The sequence below is a fragment of the Thalia democratica genome, chromosome 3 (assembly GCF_965202585.1).
Source record: "Thalia democratica chromosome 3, ktThaDemo2.hap1.1, whole genome shotgun sequence".
Taxonomy (NCBI): Eukaryota; Metazoa; Chordata; class Thaliacea; order Salpida; family Salpidae; genus Thalia; species Thalia democratica.
Window position 1 is genome coordinate 40,436,397 of NC_139167.1, and position 20,817 is coordinate 40,457,213.

Consider the following 20,817-nt stretch of genomic DNA (forward strand, 5'->3'; position numbering starts at 1 on the left):
AAAATAAATACTAGTAAAGATTTCATATTCACATATGTTTTTTTAAGATTACATAATCAAATAATGCATAAATTACTTTAGTTTTTTTTAATTATATACATGAAAAAACAAAATACTACATCTACTTTATCTACATATAATCTGGAAACAATAAATTTAAAGCTAAGGAATGATGTTTTTGACTTTTATAAAACAAGTAGTTATTTCGTCTCTATTAATAGGTTAATAAAAAACGAATTTTTAGAGTTTTATCAAAAAGGGAAGGTCAAGTTAAAATATACGAATTTATGTTTTTAATACATGCAAAACTTCAGCTTACCAAAAATGTTTTAATTTATGAAAAAAGTTTTAGTTAAAATAAAACACATTTTTTATTTCATTAATTTGTATTGGAGTTGAACCTAAATAATTTTCTTTTATATGCTCTTAAGTTTTATAATAATATTTTTAAGGTTTTATCGGAATCATAGATAAAACGTTTTTTTTTCGTAATAAATTTTAAAAAATTGCAGAAAAAATTTAAAGCCATATTGTAAGCAATATCAAAATTATTTTGAAATCGGGCAAATAAATGAGACTTAGCTATAAAAACATTTTAACAAGTGTAAATATTTTTTTAGTTTTACTCAATTAGATAAAAACTTAAAAAAAAAGCTTGATCAAACTTAATAGAAGTATTTTTGGTATTTCAACATCATGCAATTTTATTCAATAAAGTTAAATCAAATGCTATGTAATCATTCGAAAAAAAAACTATCATCAGTTAAATACAATTACAACGGCACTTATGAAAACAAATCTTATTTACTTCAGAACAGTTTTTAAACTCATCATATAAATAGTATCTTTGAAACACAAGAAAAATAATCATCACTAATAAACTTATTTTCTACAAGTAAGCAAGTGTAGTATAACTTTAATAATTAACTGATCTGCAACACCTACTTAAAAGTAGAGCACAACCCTAAAATATTTACCAATAATTGCATTTTAAATTGGAAACTACAAGCAAATTAGTAAAGTTTCTTTTTACAAAAAGGCTCCCATAATCTTTTAATTTATTATGACATAGTAAATAAAATAATTTAAAACTAGTTTCTTCTCTTTAAAAGGAGTGCACATTTAAAATAGATCCTATCTTGTTATATTTATCTCATGTTTATAACGGATTTTGATTGTTTATATTTAACATTTAAAAACTTACTAATAGAGGACAAACAAATATACTAAAACAAGTAGAATTTCTGAACAAATAAAACAACTTTGATTTTTCGTTGAACAACTAAAATTTTTATATTCAATATTTTAGAAGTAGCAAAGGCTCCAGGGTACCAGTCTGCAGCAAAGCGTTCGATCGTTGAAAAGAATGAATCAAAGTCGAAGTTTTATAGAAAATTGCTTCTAAAAAACTACTTTTTTAAAAAACTTTTTTAGATTCCTTAATTGCTCCAATACTCGAACCCACGCGTGGCATCTGCAATCAGCTATAAAATATTATATTGAATATTCAAGCTGTCTTTTTTATTGTTGGTTAAGTTAAAATTTTAAAGAAGTATATTTATAAGATAATTCAAAAAGTTTATTGTAGTGCTTTTGTAAAAAAAATCAAATTCCAGACAATAATTGCAAACTTACAAAATTTTAGAGCATTTAAATAATTCAAAAAATAATATATTTGTCTAATTTACAATTGAAAAATAAAAATAATTAAAAATCTAATCATAAATGAGAAAAAATTGTTTCCGACAGAATAGTTGACACATTAAACTAGCATGAATCTAAGCGTAAAACAAATTTAACAAAAACAAATTAATAAAGAAAAAAACAAAATATAAACCAAAATAGGGGACTTAACAATTTAATTCTAATTGTTACAAAACTAATTAACTAAAAATTATAGACTTTGTAAGCTACCAATGAAGTACAATATTTTTAAATATGATTAAGTTCGATGTCAAGTGTGAAAACATCTTTATTTTCACGCTTCTTTTCTGGTGGCTATTCTGTGCCGGACCATGAAGTTGCACAACTGGTCGGCAACTTCGAGCGGCTTGTCCTCGTGGACCGCGTGACCGCTGCCCATCAGCACGGTCATCTGAAACTTGCCTTGCATCTGGCCCACCATCAGCTCCTTATCCAACCTGTCGATGCCTGCGCAATTTTTCGTGTTGAAAATAGCTTTTCGAATTTGCAAATAAATACTTTTAGCGTTTTAATGATCGCGTTAGTTCAATTTTTTAAAAGTTGTAAATCAGTTTAACTAAAGAGTATTCAGCAAAATAGTTTAAAAAGTTTTTATCCAAGTTCGTAGGTATAACTTATTAAAAAATCGTCAAAAAAGGTTGCAACACTTTGAAAAAGAAAAGTCAGTCTGAGTAATCAAAAAATAGCATGACTTTATGAGAAAACCGAAAATAGTATCAAGAACAAAAATCAGAGCAAATTTTATATCAATCAAGTTTTAATACTTAAAAAAACAATAAATAGTACTAAAATGACTTACTACTGAAGAAGAGATCAAAACTTTTTATTAATAAAATAACTTAACGTCCTTAAAACCGGCCTGAGTATTGCGAAAAAAACTAAATCAAGCCTGAGTCAGTCTGATTTTTAAAACTACAGTAACCTCTCGCATTTTGACGCACTCGTGACGTTACGCACTCTCGTTTAGTTACGCATTTTAGAATTCTAAAAAACTCAAACAATGAAAATTTGAGTTTTCTTTTATATTGCACAAAATAGGTTTATTGTATATTTTTAATGTAAAATGTGTTTTTAAATACTAACTAACCTCTCTATATCTTTATACTTTGTAAACTTATGTTCCTTGACTAATTGATAAAAAATTAAGTTATACCTCAGTATATCAGAAATTTTGTTAGCAATAAAAGTTTAAATTAAAATACTGAAAGAAATATGACTGTGTTAATAATGAAAGTATAATGAAATATTTAGAGTTTGTAAGACAAATAAATAATACAGTACTCTTGCCCTATATATGAATAAACATCTAAAAAAGAAATTTAATAAAACTTCCTAGCAAAAAGAAGCAGTGATACTTAATAAATATAGAGCTCACACTTAAAACAAATCTCAGTTGTTTTTTAGTAAACATATCACTAATTTTCATTTGACGCTTTTTTTAGTTTAAGTTCTTCTTCTGTAACACTTGCTTTACATAGCAATTTGCTAAGTAGAATAGAATATAAATGTTAAGTATTAAATAAGTCAAATATGACTAAAGATAAATAAAAATCTACTTATTATCAAAATTAGTAAAATTTTTCTACAAGTATTATTATTTTATAAAAAATTAATTTTTTTTTAATATGTATAGTTTTGTCTTTTGTTTTTATGTTTATAAATTAAGTAAACAAATTTATAAAAGTGGGAAAGTTCTCAGTTTGCCTTTAACTAGAAACAATATAAAAAAACAGTCATTATATTAAGTATATTTGGTACCTCTCGTATCTTTACGATCTCTCGTATCTTTACGCACTTTTTCTGTGGACAAAATGTGCGTAAAAAAGCGAGAGGTTACTGTAATCTAAAAATGTGACAAACTAGCCAGATTTTTTCTAATATAAATGTAATAATAAAATATAATAATAATAAATAAATAATAATAAATAAAACTAGCCTGAGTTAACCTATATGTTGCAACGCTAGTCAAAACTATGAGTATAAAAATTATAAAAATGTAAAATTCACTAAATGCAAAAAATCATATACTTGTTATTCAACGATAGAAATACAAAGCAGCTAACCAGCTAATAGTAAAAGTTTGGGCGAAGGTATTGACAGGAATAAGCTTGATAACCCTTCGAACCACCCTTTCCAATATTTTTCAGTTTCCATCAAATTTATTCTCCATTCAAAATTTTTGTTTAACTTTTTGAATGCTTCTGATTTTTCATTTCTGAGTACAAAACAAACTTGGTTTTTGCGGTAACAACTTTTTTATACAATTAAAGTTGTTTTTGATAATAAAACTTAAAAAAAACTAAAAACATTCAAGAAATTACTAAACTTTATATAAACTATAGGGTAATATTTATAGTAACTTATTTACATATATTAGATTAATTTAACATAAAAAAATATAACCACGCGAACGACATGATAACTGTTTTAAATACAGATAAAAACTACATACTTAGAATTTTCATGAATTTCTTTTAAATATGTTTTTATTTTTTAAACTAAAATGTAAAATACTTAATTCAAGTTTTATAAGTAACTAATAAATCACAAGTTAAAACTGATCGTCATCTTTATTAAAACGAAAAATTATAATGTGTTCAAAAACTACTTTTAAAGACAATAAGCACAAAATATCAAATCAGAAGAATATAAATATTTTAAGCTAAATTTAAACATTGACAATGATACTCAAAATGTTTGCTTATTTAACATACTATAACAATATAGTAATTTGTTAGAACAAATTTTACCCCGACATAGATTTTCTCTATTTCAATAGAATGACGTAAAAGATCGATCCGAGACAAATATCTTTTTTAATGAGAACCTCTTCCATTAAACTCAATATTTTAAAGCCACTTTCTAGAGCTACAGTGATTGCTTTACATGTTCGCTTTTAGATTTATTCAGTTTCTTAATTTTTTATTTTCATAGTAGCTTTGTTGTTATTAACGTTAGTTTGCAAAGTATCAAACTTCATTATAATTTTTCTATAACTTAGTTGGAGAAGATTACCACAAAAAAATTGAAGAAAAAAAAAGGTATGTTTTGAAATAGTAATGTTAAAAAGCAACTGTATACAAACGATAATATGAACAAAAAAGTTGTTTTAAAAAATAATTTAAAATATACCAACAAAGTTATGTTAAAAATACAAGCGTCGAACTAAAATTATTATATCTGAAATTATTTAAATTTAAAATAAATCAAAAGTATAATTTAAAAAAAAATCAAAACATTAAATATAAGCTTATTTTTAATTTATTGAGATGAATAAAACTATTAAAAGTGAAACTTAAAATATAATGAACATTTGGTTTGCTATTACATTTTTTGAAATTGTTTTCGACATAACTTCTTGACGTATAACACATAAACCAAGAAACTAATGTTAAAAAAACTTAAAATTAACTTTTAAAATGTGGATACATATTTTTTCGCTCAATACAAACACTTTCGTATAAATTTTCATACACTCCCAGTTACAAAATGACTATAAAAAAAGTTAAAGTAAATAATCTACAGTTTACAGCAATTAAAGCTGCACAGCTGTTTTTTTTTTCAAATATTACTAAAAGTAATATATATACGCTAGTAGTCGTAATTTTTATTGATGTTATAGACTAAATAAAACTTTATTTTTTTCATACACAAGGTCCAAAAAAGGCTACAGCTGTACATATAAATGTCAAAAAACTAAATTTAACCTCAGTGAAAAAAATTAAAATAAATAATTATTTTAAAAAGTTACACGATTTACAATTTAACTTTTTTTTTTAAGTTCCTACTTTCTATGTTGCCTTTTACATTATATTTTAAAAGTACTTAAAGGAATAAACATAAGGAAATATATATATTTGATACCTTTTATTTAAATACATTTCTTATAAAATCGCTTAAGTAGAACTTTTATTAAAATTCTTTCATCTTACCTTTTAGGTTATGATTTAATGAGATTTATTTGACTATTTTATTATATAGTTTTTAGTTTTCGAAATATAAACTTGTTAGAAAAATGTTAGTTTTCAATGTAACAAACAATTTTAAAACTAAATAAAGTTATGATAATACTACAAACTTCTTAAAACTACATGCTAATGATTTACAAAATATTTATATCTTTTTCGTTTCAAAATATAAATTATCGTGTCTTTTTCTAGTGCAAATTTATATTTGTTTAAAAATTAATTATAACGCGTTTGATTTTGAAAATTTCCTTGTTATACCTAAAATTGAATGGATAATATTTATACTATTGTAATAAAAAAAAATATAAAGTTATTTAAGGCATCAAGTACGGTTGTGTATAAAAAACTTGGCTGAGCATACATTCAAGATAAATTAAAATTACAGTTTTGTTTTTTCTTACTGTATTTGTTAAATATTGCGGGAAAAAAATATGACAAAGGTAATATGCAAGCATGTACATTGTTAAGTCAATATTTATTTAAATTCTTAGTAAGAGTTTCCGTGTAAACTTTATAGACTTTTTGTATTCGTAAAAATTATTTTTATCATCAAAACTAACCTGTTATCAAAAAAAGTGTTTATTTGAACAAGCAATTTTTGTAATAAGAGTATTATAAATAAAAATATGGCTGCTTCTGCCAATTTTGGCAATTTTATCATGAAAAAGTATATGTTCTCTGTTTGTAAACTCGTGTCTATAACTAATAATTTTAATTAGTTTATTTTTAAAAGTATTGGACTGATACAAATAATTCAACATACCGAACATAAAAATGTTTTACATACTTTTTTCATTGTTATTCCTATCTATGTTATTCTCACCCTAATTATTTACTTTGACTTTCAAGATGATATCATTAAGATGTAAGGAAAACACAATTTGGTATAATAAATTAATACATACTATTTTTTTAGATGTTAATAACTAAAATAAACTCAATATTTTTTTTATATATATTGCAACATACTCATTAACAAAGTTTATTTTTAGCTCACTTTTAAAAATAAAATTGGTTAAAGAACCATTGAAAAACTATTTCAATTCCTTAAAAAAACACGAGATCTTTTACTTAACAAAAAACATTTTGAATTCTGAACAAGGAATGATAACCTAACCTATTGAAAATTACTTTTAAATATAAATAAACTTAATAATAGACTGTAAGTTAAAGTTGGTCAATATATATATTTTTAAATTTAAAGTTCAACAACTAATTACACTTAGTTACTGTAAACTTCAAAAATTTAAGATGATAGTTTGTTTGATAGATTCTGAGTTTTTTTTTTAATGTATACTTTTAAACCTTAAATTATAACATTATCATATTTCTCTTTAAGTAAGCACTTTTCAGCAATATACAAAATGTTTTTTAATAAACGGCAGATTTCTTTGTAAGTATTTTTGTTTAAAGATCGAGACAGTTTTTCAATATTTTTCTAATAATTTTATAATTTTAAAACTAGGGGTTACACCGGTTTTTGAGAAATTTCTTCCAGGTTTTTGAAAGTACACGCTTTTGGGTCAATTTTTAGTTTATCGTTAAAATTAAGGTTAAAAACCGTGTTAACTAGTATAACAACATTGAAAAGATTCTGTAAAGCTACTTTAAACTTGTTTTAATACTAAAAAATAAATTTATGTACAAAATTGTTTTTATTATTACGATAGATTTTTCGTGCTAAATCAACATTTTACTACTAAACATGTAAAGATTGTTTAAAATTCCAGGTTTAATTGCAGGTTTTTTAAGTCTAAATTGTCAAAATCGAGGTTTTTCCAGGATTCCAGGTTTTGTGGTAACCCTGAGAAGCTTTCCGATTCTAATCTAAAAAAGGCAGACAACCTCCGTACCATTCATTCTATTTTTAAAAATAACAGAACCCAAATTCAAGTAACTTACATACTATTTGATTGACTTTCACTTAAGTTCTGGTCGTTTTCATCTTTTTTAGATTTAGAATGATCACTGTTATAAAAATCAAATAACTCTGATTAAAAAATACAATTTCACTACTTAATTAAAGCTGCTAAATTTTAACACCTGTATATTTGCAACATCCTATTTTTTTTACGATAAAGATAAAAACAAAAATATAGCCCGAGGGAAAAAAATAACACGGTAGTAACAAATTGAGTTATCATACTTTTAATAGCTTTTAGATATAAGTGTTTGATTTTTTTATATTTATAAAATTACTTTTTACTTTAAAACTTTTTTATTTAATGCATTTTAGTGGGCGGCGAGAAATATAAGCTATAATTTTGTTTTAAACAAAAGCTTTGTTTTAGATAAACATTTTAAATAAATATGACTTCTTTGCTTTAAAAATGACCACAGATTTAGATTTGAAAAGTTTAGAGAAATGGGAACGTGAAAAAATAGAACTAGTTAGTTGTTTTGTATTTAAACAAAGTTTATAAAAAACTTATCATGTAAAAGAATAAATAGAAAAAAATCAATTACTTGATATCAATACAACTAAAGATTTTGTTCAAAATAAGTTGTTTACAATATAGCTAAACAAGTATTTGTTTTATTGAATTTACAAACAATTTTTATTTATTTTTACCTTGTAAATTAATGATTATAAATTCACTAGAGTTTATTTTAATATTTATTTTTAATATTAATTTATTCATTCAATTTTACATAACAAGTCAGTGACTATAAAATATTTTGTAAATCTAGTTGCTAATAGCCACAGCCTCTTATAGCTATCAAATATAAGCTTTCAAACAACACTTAACTTGATAAAAAATACTATAAATAAAAAATAAATTAAAACTAAGAAAAAATAATTTTAGTTTAAAACCATAAAACAAAAAATTAAACATAAAATAAACAAACTTTAATTTTACTAGAATTTATGTATTTTATATTATAACAGAAACTTATAACAAAAAATTCAACACGTATTTTTGTGTTTTTACAAATAGAGATGTTTTTTAAATTCTAACAGTGCTATTTACTATTTAGATTAGCTTCTAATTGAATGCAGTAAAGTTTAAAATATGAGATTTGTCAACTGTGTTAGCTTTTATTTCTATCAAAGTATTGAAAATAGTTTTTAAATGTGTAAACTGTTTTAAACAAACAAAATATTTACAAAAAGTAAAAATATATATATTAAAAGGTACTAAAAAGGAACAAAAAACTGTTGGAAACTGATGAAATGAGACTGCAACAGCTAGCGGTTAGAATTCAACTAGAAAGAAATGGAGATAACAGATCTTCATCGATTGATAAGTTTGTGTTACATCAATAATAATACTACTAATCACCTTTAAAGGCATAGGGGGTTAACACCCTTTTTTGAAATTTGGTCTTAATTTATATAGCTTTAACTAAGCTACAAAATGTTGTCTACAGATTTTAAAAATTCAATATAATTTTTGAGATATAGCCGGTGAAAGTCAGAGGCAACAATAGGTTTCTTATGGGAGGCGCAAACTAAAATGGCAAAAATAGACTATTTCACTAAAAATCTATCTTTTCCTACGTTTTTTGAGATAACTACCTGAAACTTTTAGGAAATGTTCCTTGATATATTTAGAAAATTCTCTCGGAAAAAAATTTAAAAAAAATTCAAAAAAACATTTATATATAAAATAAACAAAATAATATTTTTTTTTTGTTATAAAATTTCTATTTTTTTATTTTTTTAAATTCTGTACCGACAGAATTTTCTAAATATTGCAAAAAACATTTCCTGAAAATTTGAGATAGTTATCTCAAAAAATGTAGGAGAAGATAGATTTTTAGTGAAATAGTCTATTTTTGCCGTTTTTATGCGCCTCCCATAAGGATCCTATCGTTGCCTCCGACTTTGACCGGCTATATCTCAAAAATTATTTTGAACTTTTTAAATCTGTAAAAAGCATCTTTTAGTTTTGTAAAAACTATATAAAATAAGATCAAGTTTCAAAGAAATGTGTTTACCCCACACACCCCTATGCCCTTAATTACTGTCCTATCTCTATATGTAAAGTGCTTTGATTATCGTTTATTTATTGTACCTGAAGATCTGCTATAAAGTAGTGAAAATGTGGTTGTACTAATAAACGTTAGGTATCTGAACGTTTTGTTATTATTATCGCTCACTTTTGTGTTTAAGCACTTTAATATTGTCCAGTTAGAAACTTTTAGAGTCTTTTATACAGTAACCTCTCGCTTATTTACGCACATTGTGTCCACAGAAAAAGTGCGTAAAGATACGAGAAATCGTAAAGATACGAGAGGTACCAAATATACTTACTATAATGGCTATTTTTTTATATTGCTTCTACTTAAGAGCAGACTGGAACTTTCCCACTTTTAACAGTTTGTTTAATTTATTTATAAATATGAAAACTAAACATAAAACTATACATATATTAAAAAAAGAATTTTAAATTATATAAAAAATTATTCTTGTAGAAAAAGTTTACTAATTTTAATAATAAGTAGATTTATCTTTATTTATATGTGACGTTTTTGATACTTAACATTAATATTCTATATTATTTAGCAAATTCAATTTATAATTAAGCATTTGTCTACAATAAAGAAATAGTTTGGTCTCTATATTAAAATTTGTTTCTATAGCCTTGTACAAAAATATGCATTTGGTGCTGTAATGGATTTCTTCACACATAAGACTTTCACAAAGTCATATTTCTTTCAGTATTTTAATTTAATCTCTTGTTGTTAACAAATTTTTGATATACTGAGGTCTAACTAAATGTTTATCAATTAGTCAAGAAACATAAGTTTACAAAGTTTAAAGATATAGAGAGGTGAGTGAGCATTTAAAAACATATTTCAGTTAAAAAATACAATAAACCTAATTTGTACAATATTTAAAATGAAAAAATTAAAATTTTTAGAATTCGAAAATGCGTAACTAAACGAAAGTGCGTAACGTCACGAGTGCGTAAAGATGCGAGAGGATACTGTGTTTATTACATACACAATATAAATCATTAATTTTTTATTATCTAAAATTTATAATTAATGTTATTATAAGATTTGTAATTAAGCAAAACAACTATTTATAAACCCATAAAAAGTAATTGTACAAAAACTTAATGAGTTAAGTTGATAAAAAAAATTAAGTATTAACTCTAATGTTGCTTATTTATAATGATATTTAAAACTTATTCATGCATGAAATATAAGCAAAACTAAGATTTTACATATTCAAAACTTTTAAATTTATAAATGTACAGTTGCGTAAAATATGTACTAATTAAAAATAAATTGAATTAAAAAAAAACTGCAAAGAGTAAAAACTTAAATGGAATTAAAAGTTATCTAAAGATTTAATTTAAAAAAGTAATTATTTAAACCAAATATTAACAAAACAGCAACAAAACTCAAAAAATTAAGAAAAATTCAAAAATATTGTTACTAGTATTGTACACTTATTTCAGTCTTATTTTGATTCCAGTTTAAGATTAATTACTTGTTACTGTGTCTGCATGAGTTCATTAATTATTTTCTTTTGTTGATGCAATTTGTATTGGACTCGAGTATTATTAAGACTTCTTTTAAGCACAACCTGCATGTTTTTCTTGCAAACATTTTTCAAATTAGTACATATTTTACCAACTACAAATTAACAAATTTGTACGTTTTGAATATGCAATATCTTAGTTTTGTTTATATTTCCATGCATGAATAAGATTTAAATATCATTATAGATAAACACCATTGTAGAGTGCATTTTACTATTTTATTTGATATTTTATAACGTCTGAAATTTTTTTCAACGAAACCTGTTAATACATAGAATAGCTGATTCGCACTTGTATTATTATTTAAGTAAGCTTATTGCCCATTAAATTGAGCAATATTTTTATAGTCAACGTTAATAAAAACAAAGCTACACGAAAAAGTTATGTCAAGTTTCAATTTTATATGTAGCATTATTTAACCAAGGAATAGGCAACGTACGGTCCGCACATATTTTTATCTTCAGAACAACTTGTAAAAAAAATTCAAAATTGAGATTTTACTGAAAATATCTTTAATAATGTTTTCAATTTTTTTTTACACGTTAATGCTTATTAAACTATCGTTTCATTAAAATTGTGATTTTTAATTATTGCCATAAGAAACGTTTAAGGTCTAAATACTAATTATAGGTTTCGTTTGCATTACTTCAAATACAATTTATACATTCTACAATTTACCTATTAATAGCATATTGATATTAGTGTTTTATAAAATTTAAAAATACATTCCTTATATTTTCCTTAGTTTCATTTATTTAAAACGTTAACTAACTTTTATGATAGTAAAGTCTTTGCCCTACAATAAAAAGTATTTAAAACAACATTAATAGCTGTTTATAAATTTCTGCTATATATTTATTAGATAAATATTGTTGTAAACAAAAAAGTTTAAACCTACTTCATTAATGTACTTAAAGTTACATTGATCTAATTCATTTAATAAAAAACAAATCTAAAGTTTTAATTTTTAATAACATTATAGTTTTACTATAACTTTTTTCTATTCACTACACAATAGTTGTAGTTATGTAATACTTACTACTAACGTCCTAGAAATGGTTGAGGATATACAATGTATAATAAACAGGTTCACTTTTTACATTCGAAATTAAGCTACCCTATTTAATGTTTAATGTCCTCTGATTTTTTTTTGAAGAAGCCTCAAGATGGTTTTCAGTAAAAAACTAAATTATCAAACAGAAATCTTCGCTGTAAAAGTGGTCAATGGCACAAGGAACTTGTTAGTGAAAAGTTGAGAAGAAATGAAGAGCAAGAATTTAAAAATAAAAAAAGCGAAGACAAAACAAAATAGAAAACTCATTCGAAAATTAAAAAATTATTTTCAAACTTAAAGAGCTGGTGTTACTATTATTGAATTAAAATTAAAGTAAACTGAGTTGCCCAAACCTTGGAGTTAAGCTTAGTTAAACTTTTTGTGCGTGGCATATTACATAAATAAACAAAAAATAAATTCCTTGCTATTGCCACCGCCAGGCTATTTATATTTTTCTGAAAACTACCCCCATTTAAATTGAATGGGACCATTTAAAATTCAATATTCAAGTTTTTGGCTTAAATTTTATGTACATGTAGCAATCATTACAAAAACATATTCTACGAATTTTCGAACGATTTGTAGAAAGTTTCATGAAGAGAATTTTTTTGATTATCTCAAAATAAATTAAAATTAATAAAAAACGTTAAAAAAGTATAGAAAATAAAAAAATCCTCCACGAAACTTTCTTCAAATCGTCTTAAAACGCGTAGAATGCGTTTTTGTATTGATTTCTACATGTACAAAAACTTTCAGCTAAAAACTTGAAGGTTGAATTTCTAAGGTCCCATACAATCTACATAGGGGTTGTTTTCAGAAAAATGTAAATAGCCCGACGGTGGTATAAGCTAGGAAGCTTTTTTTTTTTGTGTTGTTTGTTTATGTGATTTGCTACGAACAAAAATTTAGAAAATTTTTCATTTTTGAGGGGCAACAGATGCACCCTACTGTGTATGTTATATCAAATTTTCGATTCATATATTTTTTGTTATTTTCATAAAGGAAGTGTTATATTATTGTTAACAATAAATTGAAAACAGAAGACTTGTTTTTTTAAATATAAATTATAATCAATGTAAATTAGAAACAATATATAGTCAAAACTTATATAAAATAGTATTATAACATACTTTATAGAAGATTCATTTTCTTTTAACTGACCAATCATTGAAACTCTTGCTGAATCTATATTTTTTATGTATCCAGTTCTAACGCTGTAATAAAAAAAAACGTTTTTATGTGTTTATGCTGTAAAAAATAAGTATAGTTTGTCAAATGTAATCTAATGTGTATAACTGCAACAATACATGGTGACAAAACACAAAACAATAACATAAATACCATTAGAAGACTTTTAATACCTCCATTCAATCGCTTTTTCACTTGAAGGAAATGTTTTCGGACGATTATTAAGAATCATTTTCATGGAGCGAAGGGAATCAATTGCAGAACCTTAAAATTAGTAAAAAAAATGAATCAAGTTTTAATTAAAACTTGGTTTTTGATAAAATGATAATATATTTTTTATTTTTTTTTATCAGTCAAGCTTAAACTATATCTAGAGAAGGCTTGATAAAAAGCAGTGTTATATTTAATTAAGCGTCAAACTATTAACTTAAAACAAACAAAATTTATACGCTTCAGTGCTCAATTGGCATGATAAATACTAGCATTTTACCAACTCTGACATAGAGTATCTTTTTGTAAGATAAAAATAATAAAATAATTACTAAGTATTCTTTAAGTATTTCTAATAACGTCTACTTACATTATTATTAGTATTTCAAAACAACTTATAATCATAATAAAAATATATTTAGAAAAACATTCATTATGTCTATAATTTTGACGAGTTTAATATTAGTTTATAGACCAGGGGTAAGCAGCTATTTAGAGGAAAAAAATTCTTAGAAAAAAAAAACTTAGATTCAAGGAAAAAGACATTTTATTACCATAGGATTTTTGAAAAACTTTTACCTTAAAAACAATTTAAAATAGCAAATGTGTTATGAATGTAATATAAAGTCACATCACAGTTTACTCACAAGCTAAAACAGATCATATTTGTAAACTTTTATTTAAAAAAAATTGAAGTTGTATGTTCTGCACAATTTGTTGCTTAACCAAAATTTTCTATCTGGTTGACCACAGTTTTCCAACCCTTGTCCTAGACATTCAACTATTTTTTTTTTCCACTGACTATTATTAAAACTAAAATATTATGCTAAAGTATGATACGATTAACGGAGAAAAATTTAAATATATAGTTAAAAAATAATAAGTCACAACAGAAACTTTAACATTTATTAGGTAAAAGAAGAACGCTTTCTTATTATCAAGTAGATTTAGACTTGTATCTGGTTAGTTTAAAAACTTTTCAGTGAAAAACAACTTTAAAAACATTGAAAAATTTATTAAAACACAGGTCGTTTGCTTCACCATGAACCTTTTTGCTTCACCAGAAAACTAATTTCCTTCAAACCTTACAAGTTGTAATACATAGTCCATATTGAAAAGTTGCTCGTTTGTGGTCAAAACTTATGATCACAGCAAATAAAAGGAGTTTAAGCTTTAATTTCAATGACTTTTCCTAACTTAGTTTGTTTTGATCATAACAAATAAGATTGAGTTACTTTTCTAAAGAATAATGCAGCATACATTGTATGGTTATGTGATAGAATTTAATGTAATAGCTATCCAGACAAGAGTATCATACTCATAGATTACAAGTGTTTTGTATTGCAACCAACTGTAAAAATTCTACAATAACACAAAAAGCCAACGAAAAAAAAGTTTAAAAAATAAGATCTAAATCTACCCGCAACTTATAATCTAACAACTGAGATAACTTCTTAAATAGTTCAACTATTTCCTTGATTAAAAAAAAGATTACATTTATAGAGAATTTTAAATTTAATCATATTTAAAAAAATATTATACTCTAACTAACTATTTGTATTTAAAAACAAAATTAAATAATTTTGCAAAAAAGTAAAGCTTCCAATTTAGACTAAACTTATTTTTTATAAATATATGATAAAAATTATTCGACAGTCCACCCTTGCTAGTAAGACCATATTAGGCAGGCTTTTTTTGTAATTATGGCTGGAAAAGAACAAAACTTTTTTCTATTCATAAGTTACCTCTCTTTATATTAAAGAATGAATAAAAAAAGCACAATCAATTTTATGTTAGTATAGTTTTTTTAAACAAACAAAACAATTAAAATAGGCAAATAATAATCAAAAAAAAATTGATAAAGTTTAATGTTTGTTTAACAAAAAAAAAACACACTGTAAACAATTCAATTTATATCTTAACTCTTGATGAAAAAAGAATAAATAGAGGTTTGACATGTATTGTTAGCACAGAGTTAGCACATTGTTTTTTTTTTTAATTTAAAGTTTTAAAGTGAAAATTTTGATTTTAGCTGAATTAATTAAATCTACTTCTTGATTGACAACGGCCGGATTAGGAATATCCATATAAGCAAATATGCACTGTACAACTTATATATTGTTTATCATAAAAAGTCTCACCTTCAACTACATCCATGACAACGAGTCCAACTACATTGTAATTTGTATTTCTTAATTTATTGCTGGTGTGAACAGCAACAGAGCCACCCAAACTGTGGCCAACAAGAACAATATTGCAACCATTGTTACCAGTCCATCTTTCAATCACATCACTTACATCTCTTTTGTTTTGTAATTTATTATAAATTTATAGTTAATAGCAAAACAAGGATGCATATTTATACTTTTAAATTAAATAAATTATTATTTCAAGACTTAAATTATTTCAATATTCAATTAAACTAAACTTTATATAGTCAGAACATTATCATTTTATTATTTAAATTATAGCATAATGAATTATCACGTTAATAAAATTAAACTATAATTAAATTAGAAGAAACTAAATTTATAAATTAAATATACCTATAACTACTTTAAAAAATGTACATGTGTAAAATGTATGTTGTTATAAAAATACACTTTATTTTTTTCATAAATTTAAGGTAATCATAAAAAAATCATAGTAGAATACTTAAATGTGTAAATAGTAATGTCAATAAACAAGTTAATTATGTATTTATCAATTATACTAATAAAAAACATTAAATGAATTAATAATCATACTATACACTATACCAGGGGTCGGCAGCCTTATGTGAATTGCGGGCCAATTTTCTTAAAATAATTTGCTCGCGGGCCACACTATTTACAAAAAAACCTTGGAGGGCCGCATTTATCTTAAAAAAATTTAGTAATCAGTAGAAATATATTATTTAAGACCAAAAATATTTTAAAATAAGTCATATTAGACCATTAATAAAGAGTATTCATTGAATTAAGAGCCTAAATGTAAGTTTTTATCACAAAAAATTTAATTTTTATTGTTTTTAAAATGTATATTTTTTGCTGATAAGGAGCTTGACTTAAAGGGCTGCGTTTGCCAACACCTGCACTATACTATACACATTTTTTATGAAAACTTAGATTTTAGTTATGCTTTAAATTGCTTTTAATTGTTCGAAAACTTAGAAAAAAACTAAAGTTAGCATTGTCTATTTAACTTTTTATTTAATGTACACAATAACGTACTGTGATAAGGTGTTAATATCCATTTGAGAACAGTTTGAAGTTGTTGTGCTACCATGGCCTCTTAAGTCTATTGATATGCAAGTGCAATCTATCAATTCATCTAATTGTTTCTGACAACATATAGTACTTTGATAAATTAACAAAATAACTTGTTATGCTTATCAAATAAAACTTCATTTGTTAACAAAAATTATATAGAACAAACGAAAAAAAAACTTTATTGTTGATTGTACATTTTTAGGTAAAATTCAAAATTAGCATTAATCTTTTTTTGTTAAATAATAAGTATCTAAAAAAAAAATTAAAATACAACTTATCGAGTATATTTTTAACTCTCTCTTTAACTATAACAGAATAATTTTAGTTTAAATAATTATAATTAGATAGATATTTCTTGTTTTACTTATTCAAAATTTAAGTTAATCGTTTGCTAATAGAGATCCTAGCGAAGTAAGTTCACTGCAATATACAATAAAAAAAAATCACAGCATGCCTTCTTTATTAAACTAAGATATGTTCTTCAATCGAGCTCTGTAAAAAAATGAATACTGAAAGAAAAGTACTCTTATTTTTTACAGTATTTATTATTTTAAAGAATTCTGTTGAAGTGTGTTAACTTGGTATAACACAGAAACATATGTTAGTTTAACAAAGAAAAAGTAATGTGAAAATTGTAATTATTTCTTGTTTTATTACTTTTTAAATTAGATAAAATAAGTGTTAAGGACAAGTTTAAAAAAATACTTATTAAAAATTACCAGAAAGTTAGTTACAATGAAAAATTTAGACTAAAACAAAACATTTTTTAATATGCAAATACTAACAACACAAAGAGCCCAAGAAAGAGCAGAAAAACCTCCTCCATGAATGAAAACTACAAGTGGAGAGCAATCACTATTTCCTTTTTCATATACACAAAACCCATCTCCATTTTCTACTTTTACTGATACACATTTTGTAAAGTATTCTTGCCAAGGTATTATAGTGTAGTCTTTAGTTCGTCTATTAAACCTAAAACAAAAAATGTCATTAAAGAATTAAAGCTTGAATATAAAACTTTTGTGTTTAGTTAATGACAGAAAGTTTAATAAAAAAAATGAAAAACTTTTATTTAATTCATTAATAACTTTTATTGGATCTTAAGTTTAAACAACAAAGTTTGCCAAATTTGCAGGATATTTAAACATGAAATTTAATAACTTACAAGTCTAATTTTAAACACTATTTAAAAGAGACTCAGTGCAAAAATCCAGATGTATTTCACCTATTTTCATCAGTGGATACATAGCAATAGTAAAAGGTCATTTAACTTATATAGTAACAGTAGTAATCATCATAAACAAATATTAATTACATACAAAGCTAATTACACAAAACTAATCAAAATACTAATTATTAGAGCTATAAAACAAACATATATACAATTAAAAGAGCATTAAGTAAATAAAGCAACACTATAGTCAAATTACTTTTGCCTACAAAGGGTAGGTTTTCTATTTAAAATACATATAGCTTCCATTTTGACTAAGTCAAAAACGTTACCACAAGTTTTAATTATCTTAAATCTCTCCAAATTGATATTTTCAGCACAACTTAAATTGTTCACTAAATGTGTAGCAATAGCAGATCTCTTTATTGTATTCATAATTATAAAAAACTTCTTTTCTTTTCCAGCTGATTTCTAAAATTTGTTTATCAATGCAAGCAGGTATATGATTTTTGACCCCTTTCTTCAGCTGTCTAGTTGACTTAGTGAAAATGGAAGCTACTTTTTGGTGTATGTTTATATGTTTGTATTTAATTAGCTCTAATAATTAGTATTTTAATTAGTTTAGTGTAACTAGCTTTGTATGTAACAAATGTGTGTTTAAGAAGATTACTACTGTTACTATATAAGTTAAATTTATATTTTATTTATTGTTATGTATCCACTGATGAAAATAACGTGAAATATATCTAGATTTTTGTCTTAAGTGTTTTTTATACACTCTTTAAAATTAATTAGACTTCAAATATTTGTACTGCTAAAATTTAATATCAAAAGAAAAGTAAACAAATATTTAAGCTATAGTTTTTATTTTGAGTTAAAAACATTTTCTAAACAAAAGTAAGAAAAAACATATTACCTCGAAGTATTTATTGGCTTTATAAATGGAGGTTTTCCTTTACTGAGAAGCTGTTTTTTTAAAGATGACATTTTTTAACAATACCTAAGAGATTTGCAAAATATGAAGTAAAAATCATAAGAAAAACATTATAATTAGTATTTAAACTGATTACATGTATTTTTACCTTAACTATTTTTTCAAGGTTCAAAGAAAGTTATAAATCAAAAAATATAATATCCAATTAGACATTTTAAGTAGTTGAATAAAATTGCAGTGTTGTTTCAAGTACTTTTTTATGCAAATTGATTGTTATTTGTATACATATATAAACTTTAAATTCGTTTTATAATAATCAATTTTATAAATTGTATAAAGACAAAAGATAAATATTTGTAAATACAAAAATCTTCTCTATCAAAATAAACAAAATATCAACTTAGTATTGAGAGAAAAGCCATAGGGGGTAGCCATGTTATAGAGTTTTTTCTAAGCTTTAAGATGCTTTTTATTGTTTTAAAAAATACAAATTAATTTTCGAGACCAGTCAAAGTCAGGCCGAATAATAGGTTTCTATGGGAAAGGAAAACTAAAACAGGAAAATAAGACTACTTTATTTAAAATATATCTCCTACATTTTCAAGCAATCTTCAAACTTTCACAGTCTAATCTTTATACAATAACAAAAAAACGTTACTTCGGACTTGAAAAAAAAGATTTTTTTTTTGTGAATTTTTTTTTTATTATAAAAATTCATAAGTAACTTTTTTTTTCTTTTAATATAAGGAACATTTCCTGAAAGTTTGAAGAAGATTACTTCAAAAATGAAGGAGGATACCAATTTTTAGTGACTTTTAAAATTTCTGAGAAAATTGAACTCAAAAAATTTGCGGTCCATACGTTTGCATTGGATGCTTTTTACAAAAAACAAAATATCTCAAAAGTTAAATGATATTTTTGAACTCTATAAAAACTGGCCTGTAGTTTGTATAGAGTTCATATAAAAGCCAAATTTAATTTTTGTAAAACCTTACTTTTTCTAACTGTTGTAAAAAGTGCAAAAAAAAGACAAATACAGAAACCTAAATGGGACTTGAGTTCTCAATCCTCAAGAACTTTGACAAAGTGTAAGCAAATATTGGAAGAAAACAAATACAGCAGGTAAAACTGCTATAAGAAACTACAACAATCTAAACAACTACATTGAAATATATATGACAAATAGAAGAGTGAAATGGAAAATGCCAAGTCAAGCTTTAACTGACCATAAAGCAAATGGTCAAGTACTTAAGAAACAAAATACATAATGGTAAACTGGAACAATAAATGTCCCTGAAAGTAACTAGTACACCACTAAAAACCATGGTTGCATCATGGTGCTCTCCAGGAAAACTAGCATTGATTTCAGTGCAACTGCCCTAACAGCTGTTTTGAACAAAATGGTCATGTAAAATTTAGGCCCTTAATGCTTAGCCTAATTGAATATGAACAAGTTTTGTTAACTTGTTAAATCAGGACTTGTAGTAATTTTTATTACACCTTCTGTCCTTTGGGTAAGATCAATAAGTGAGGGACAAATACATTTAGTATAGTACTTGTAAACTATGCAAGTTTTATAAACTGTATAGTGTAAAGTTAAAAAATTAGTTAACAACAAAATTAATAAAAGACAGATAAAAATAAAATTCAAAAATTTTTAACTACACAGTAATAAAATATGATTATTTTTTACCTTTATACAACAGTAAGTTTTATAATAATGCAAATCTTAAGCAGCACAATAACAATTTTATAATTTATATTACTAATAACTAAGATTACTGTAGTGCTCACTTGTCAAAAAAATATCAAGGTTTTCAAAGCTATCAACTGTACTGA

The 20,817-nt window shown here is 24.4% G+C and overlaps 1 protein-coding gene and 1 long non-coding RNA gene across 3 annotated transcripts; one reads left to right on the forward strand and one right to left on the reverse strand.

Annotated features, from left to right (window-relative positions):
* Nucleotides 1–1,453: 1,453 nt before the first annotated feature.
* On the reverse strand, nt 1,454–19,044 carry LOC145831396 (protein phosphatase methylesterase 1-like). 2 transcript variants are annotated; one of them, XM_082938650.1, is made up of 9 exons: nt 18,961–19,044; nt 17,659–17,845; nt 16,835–16,944; nt 15,764–15,924; nt 13,586–13,676; nt 13,355–13,438; nt 7,575–7,640; nt 3,768–3,919; nt 1,454–2,151 (listed from the first exon to the last, which is right to left on the reverse strand). In XM_082938650.1, the coding sequence occupies exons 1-9, from the start codon at nt 19,029–19,031 to the stop codon at nt 1,979–1,981; spliced, it is 1,095 nt and encodes a 364-aa protein (XP_082794776.1). In that variant the 5' UTR covers nt 19,032–19,044; the 3' UTR covers nt 1,454–1,978. The 2 variants fall into 2 exon arrangements, with proteins under 2 accessions (XP_082794776.1, XP_082794777.1); XM_082938651.1 differs by lacking the exon at nt 7,575–7,640.
* On the forward strand, nt 7,971–13,396 carry LOC145831398 (uncharacterized). Its single transcript, XR_014369672.1, has 3 exons — nt 7,971–8,062; nt 8,809–8,921; nt 12,371–13,396. It is a non-coding gene; the product is annotated as an uncharacterized LOC145831398 (long non-coding RNA).
* Nucleotides 19,045–20,817: the final 1,773 nt, after the last annotated feature.

Excerpts from the sequence above, each read along its gene's own strand:
- LOC145831396 (XM_082938650.1), bottom strand. The coding sequence starts at position 19,031 with ATGTCATCTTTAAAAAAACAGCTTCTCAGTAAAGGAAAACCTCCATTT. Across the intron at positions 17,846-18,960 it reads AAGCCAATAAATACTTCGAG|GTTTAATAGACGAACTAAAG; the intron begins GTAATATGTTTT and ends TTTTTGTTTTAG. Across the intron at positions 13,677-15,763 it reads TGTCATGGATGTAGTTGAAG|GTTCTGCAATTGATTCCCTT; the intron begins GTGAGACTTTTT and ends ACTAATTTTAAG.